Source organism: Xenopus laevis, chromosome 7L (assembly GCF_017654675.1).
Source record: "Xenopus laevis strain J_2021 chromosome 7L, Xenopus_laevis_v10.1, whole genome shotgun sequence".
NCBI classification, from domain to species: Eukaryota; Metazoa; Chordata; class Amphibia; order Anura; family Pipidae; genus Xenopus; species Xenopus laevis.
The window spans coordinates 128,701,804-128,707,803 of NC_054383.1; the positions used below are offsets into that span (position 1 = coordinate 128,701,804).

The 6,000-nt window shown below is 35.3% G+C and overlaps 1 protein-coding gene across 3 annotated transcripts in view; it reads left to right on the top strand.

Moving 5' to 3' along the window:
• The window catches only part of LOC108695941 (sialic acid-binding Ig-like lectin 14), a 29,103-nt gene extending 23,857 nt beyond the window's left edge, over positions 1-5,246 (top strand). For 2 of the 3 annotated variants that reach the window (XM_041569705.1, XM_041569706.1), the window contains exons 9-11: positions 2,647-2,755; positions 3,109-3,202; positions 5,074-5,246. In XM_041569705.1, the coding sequence (XP_041425639.1) occupies positions 2,647-2,755; positions 3,109-3,202; positions 5,074-5,223 (353 nt within the window). In that variant the 3' untranslated portion in view covers positions 5,224-5,246. The remainder of the gene's footprint in view (positions 1-2,646; positions 2,756-3,108; positions 3,203-5,073) is intronic. The other variant, XM_041569707.1, reaches the window with a different exon arrangement.
• The last annotated feature ends 754 nt before the right edge of the window (positions 5,247-6,000 follow it).

The following is a 6,000-nucleotide window of genomic DNA, read 5'->3' on the forward strand; positions in this document are numbered from 1 at the left end:
ATCCTTCGATTCAAAGTCGTAGTCGAAGTAGCCCATTCGATGGTCGAAGTAGCACAAAAAATACTTTGAAATTCGAAGTTTTTTTACTTCGAATCCTTCACTCGAAGTTAGTGAATCGGCCCCTAAGTGTCTTAAACTACAGAGCACAAACGTCAAAATGTCATCTTTTTAATACAATGCAGTCGTTGAATTCTCATCAGGGTTCAACTGCCCTTGGCGTGAGCAAAGTAAAAAGAACCAGAAGCTGTGTATCAATGGATAAATGGGGACAATTTGCCATCAGAAACATTATGCCTAGTTGAAGTTATTTATCTGGACCCCCCATGAACAAAAGTGTGTAGAATCAATATTTTTGGTTATGCTCGTTGTGTGCTCTACACAACTGTGATACAAGCCCATGAATAATTTTACTGAAAAGCAGGGTATTTCTACAGAGGAAACAGAAAATGTAACTGCTTTAGGGCCCAGTGGCAGTGACCGATAAGTTACTGCAATATACGATTAGGGAAAATGTCTTTTTCCCAAAGTATAGGTGCCAATTTGTTTGCGGTGGGGCCCAATAACTGCTAGACAATGCATGTACATGATAGCTCATATCATTCAGTATATACAGTAGATCTCAATATAAACAGCTGATGTTACTCTATAATAAGTTGTTCATATAAATAGTTTCAATAATTAATGTGCTAATGAGGCAAACAGTATATTGGGGCAGTGGAATTTGTCCTAAATTTAAACCCTACAATCCTACATGACCCATCACACTGCTCTTCATTCTGATTATTTAAACAGAAGTTTTGGAAGGTTTTGCATAATTAACATAAATTGTGTAGGTTTAGGGGGCCCAATGAGGTTGTTGTGGGGTCCAATAACTAATCATTCCACTAGTAAATGTTCATGTAGATAATAGCTCATATAATTCAGTAAATACATCCCAATATAAAAATATGGTGTTACTCTATAATATGTAGTTAATTTCAATATTAAGGGGCACATTTACCTAGGGTCGACTATCAAGGGTTAATTAACCCTCAATATTCGACCGTCGAAGTAAAATCCTTCGACTTCAAATTTCGAAGTCGAAGGATTTTGCAGTATTCCTACGATTAAATCCTTCGAATCGAATGATTCGAAGGATTTTAATCCATCGATCGAAGGATATTCCTTCGATCAGGAAATTGTTAGGAAGCCTACGGGGACCTTCCCCTTAGGATAACATTGGCCTCAGTAGGTTTTAGGTGGTGAACTAGGGGGTTGAAGTTTTTTTTAAAGAGACATTACTTCGACTATCGAATGTTTGAATAGTCAAATGATTTTTAGTTCGAAACGTTCGATTCGAAGTCGAAGGTCGTAGCCGAAGGTCGAAGTAGCCCATTCGATGGTCGAAATAGCCATATTTGACCATTCGAAATTTGAACTATTTTTCCTCTATTCCTTCACTCAATCTAAGTAAATGGGCCCCTAAATGTTACCTACACAATTTATGCAACTTTGCGCTATGCAACTGGGCCCCCTACAGCACAGAATCAGACCAGGCCAGGACAACCCTGCTTTCTCTTCCCCTTGATGCTGGTCCTGAATGAGGAACCTATTAAAGCTAAAATAACTTCCTTTCTTGTAGCTCACCTACAAGAGTAAAATCTACAAATCAGAGGGAACAGGTCATTGATGAGGAATTGATTGGCTCACATGCAAAGACAAATTTCAAAACATTTTGAAATTTCGAAACAGTATATTTTTGACAATAAAAATATGTGGTTTAAGACTTGTGGGTTATTAAAAATGGAAATATTTTTATTATAGTGGGCACTCCAAAACCAGTTATATGTAATTATTTCTGATACTCTGTATACATATTACCAGCCTGGTTTTATATAGTACAATTCATGTCAGACTTCTTATGCCTAAAAAAGTAGAATGTGGAAAGGGGGCATTGATGTGTTCTGCTAAGATTTTTTCAATACCACCTAAACTTTTGTTTATAAACTAAGGTGTAAGGTGGACCTGGATGTTTAGTGTGAGCTTACAGTAGGAAATGACCATCTCTCACAATTGTTTGATTAATAAACAAGACCATGAACAATGATAAATGTCTGCTATTTGAGCTTGGCACTTAGGACATGCATCAGAATCAGACCACCCCATCAATGCTGGTGAATATCTTATCTAGCGTAAGATCTGGAATTTAGTGTAGCCATTTTCCTATACCTCTTTCAAAGTCTTTGTCCGATAATGAAGGTTTTATAATTCTATATATAAGTTAGATGGAGGGCTGTATCGTAGAGGATCGAAACAAGCAATCAATTGGGTTGTCAATATCTTGTGTTGGGAAAGTTTAATTTTAGAGTCAGGAAGAAATTAGAGAAATTTTCGAGGTTTTTTTGTTTTTGCCTCCCTGAATCTGTTTTGAAAGCGTTACATGCCCGAAGGGTTAAACATTTGTCCTAAACTACAATGTAATTAGCTGTTTGCCTCCTGGTATACAAGGAAACAAAGTTACTTTTTAAAGTCATTTGAATTCTCCTTCTTGGGAGAATCTTTATTCTTTGGAGAAAGACATAAGGCATGCAGTTTCTGAATTAGCTTATCCTTCTAAATTTTTTTTTTTTAAGGTTTCCTCCTAATTTGTTAATGTATTTTTTTTAGCTCCCACAAATGATGCATTCCATCTTGTAGGATCATTTTGTGGCATTTTGGTCTTACTCCTCACTGTCATAGTTATTACAGCATTAATGGTCAAGAAATGCAAGCAAAGGTAAGTCCTGCTTCCTGATGACATAAATACAATGTTCTTCGGGTTTGCTAACCCTTGTATGTTCTGAAAAAAATACTGTAGATAATAGAATTACTTTCAGTTGCAAGTGCCATTAGTATTATTTTTTTTAAAATATTGATATTTCAAGAAATTAAGGTCAGGAACAATACCCTTCAGTCTGTCTATTATCTGTATAGAGTGATAACTCAAAAAAAGTCTAGTGTATATTTAAATGAAATAATATAATAAATTAGAATTTTTTTATTTTGAGGATTTAAAGCATAATTTAACTTTTTAATTCTGAATAATCATAACTAATCAACTAACATACATCTTTGGATTCATTTTGCCAGGAGAAGGCCACCAGAGCAGGCCAAAGAAAATGAAAGCTCACCACCAAATAATTCTGAAGTGGTTTATTCCAATATAGAAAGAAGAAATATAGAAGTAAGATTATTTTATTGTTCTTTCTGCCTTTTAATCGTTTATGTTTAGCAATACACCAAACATGGATTAAAACAAAATTCTTGCAGGCCAGTTGGACCACTGAGTTGAAGCTCTGAAATGGTGAAAACTAGTGTAGATATTGTGTGCTAATGGCACTTGAGTCTATTGATATTGGCCTATATATTTTGTCATGAGACATGAGTATTACAAACAAGCGTCTAGGGTAATTAGTTTAAATGCTTTATTGTATGCTTTGCAATTTATAGGGAATTGCCCATAACTGAAGGGGTTTGCGTGATACATTTTTCATATAATGGAAATAGTTAAATTGACTATTTTCCTGCTACCCTATCCCAGCTACATCTACAAGTAATATTTCATCTAAACTATGTATTTTAACAAAATGTATTTTCAAATCCTTTCACAGGCTATTTATAAAAAATTTTGACAAATTTATTTTGGAAATTCCAATGAAATCTGCTCAGCAATCTCAGCCTGGCAAACCAGAATTTTAACAAAATGTATTTTCAAATCCTTTCACAGACTATTTATACATTTTTTTGTCAAATTTATTTTGGAAATTCCAATGAAATCTGCTCAGCACTCTCAGCCTGGCAAACCCCATTATAGCCATCCCTAAATCTAGTAAATCACCTCCCAACTGGGGCACGGAGGGGAGTTTGCCTAGAAATGGATAGAATTTAGGGAGCTTCTTGTGGTTTCCGGGCCAGATCACTGTGTATGGTTTTAATTTTCAGAAATATGAATCTAGGGATTTTGATAGATCTGAAAATGCACATTTGGGTTTGACATTGAAAATAAGAGGTGGTCCAGTAAAACAGAAACTAGGAATAGTTTTGGGGAAATGTAATATGTTTCATTAGAGCAAAAAAAGTTGGCAAAGGCCATTGCGAATGTTAGGGACCGACATTTTCATTGGTTGAGTCCTTTTTGACTGATTTCATAAGTCAACGACCCCTGTTGCAAAATTTGCAACAAAACTGTTTTTGTGAACACGCACAGTGTATGCAATAAAAATTCACAATTGCAAAGTGTTTTTTTGCAACAAATTATTTAACAAAACTTCAGATCAGGTATTCATGCTAACCAAGTGCTTAGCAATAATGAGCGGACGATTTTACATTGCAAGCAGAGCTAAACATTCGCTAAAATGTGATTTTACACATCGCTTGCACTTTTTATCACATTAACCTTCTAGAATATCTAGGAAGCTCTAATATGGTCCATAATCTGATTGAATTGAGAAATGTCACATGATTTCATTTTAGCTTGACTGTATAGTGTTTGCCAAATGGAAGCTTTAAAGTGCTAACTGAGCAAGTTTTGGGGGCACATTTACTAAGGGTCGAATATCGAGGGTTAATTAATATCGAATATCGAAGTCAAAGGATTTACCGATATTCGTTCGCTCGAACGATCGTAGGAAAAATCGTTTGATCAAACGATTCAAAGGATTTTAATCCATCGATCTAACGATTTTCCTTCGATCAGAAATTTGTTAGAAAGCCTATGGGGACCTTCCCCATAGGCTAACATTGATGCTCGGTAGGTTTTAGGTGGCGAAGTAGGTGGTCGAAGTTTTTTTAAAGAGACAGTGCTATCGAATGGTCGAATAGTAAAAAGATTTTTAATTCGAATCGTTCGATTCGAAGTCTTAGTCGAAGGTTGAAGTAGCCAATTCGATGGTCGAAGTAGCCAAAAAAAAACATTCGAAATTCAAAGTTTTTTTATTCTATTCCTTCACTCAAGCTAATGAAATGTGCCCCCTAGTGTTCACCGAGCTAGTACAACATACCAGCTTTCCCTACATCCTTCATTATATAACTCATAATATATTTTTTACATTCCAGCAGAAACCCAATACAAGTCTCAGCTCTCCCAATGAATGTAAAAACCGTGAAGAAGACCTGCAATATGTGACCCTTGATTTCTCAAGATCAAAACCAAATACGTCTCGAGAACCACAAGAGACTTTATATTCAGAAGTCAGACGAAACTAACACAAGGAATGAGTGGTATTAGAGAAAAAGCTCAGGAGTGGAATTTTGTAGTTAATGATACCATGATCTGTACTTGCCATAAATCGTATTTACATGACAGAGAACAGTCTAGCCTCAGGAACAATTTACTATTACAAATTATTCACAAGAAAAAGTAATTCAATCTTTATAAGTTTGTACCGATCTCTGGCATAAGACAAGAACCTGCAAACGGACTATTTGGATCTTTCTTCAAGCCGTAATGATATTGGGAACTTTCTGTTTGATGATCTTTACTCTTGATAATCTTTGTTCATAGACTGTAAAAGTGCGTTCTTTATTAGGCATATTTACCCCTCTCATATTTATAGCAAGTGGGCAGATTGCCATTTTATGTGAGTCCTTGCATTTCAATTGAAAAATTACCCAGGCAAAATATTTAAGCGTCAATAGAAAAACAAATGTGCTAACAGATGTGTTTCAGTGTTTCAACACTGCTGGGGTTTTATGTACAATAGCGTCATAACTAGAATGGGATTCTGATCAGATCACTTAGATCCAGTGTTAATTAGTGACTGTTCATGGAACGGATAATTGGACAGAATTCCATAATTAACAAGCTTGCATGTGCAAAGGTATATTTGTTTGAAGTGCCACTAATGTGACCATATTGATACTGCAACTGCAGCTCAGAATATTAATGAATATCCCTTTAAAGGAAAACTTTATCCCCAAAATTAATATTTAAGCAAAAAATAGTTTATATCATACTAAGTGGCATATAAAAGAATCTTACCA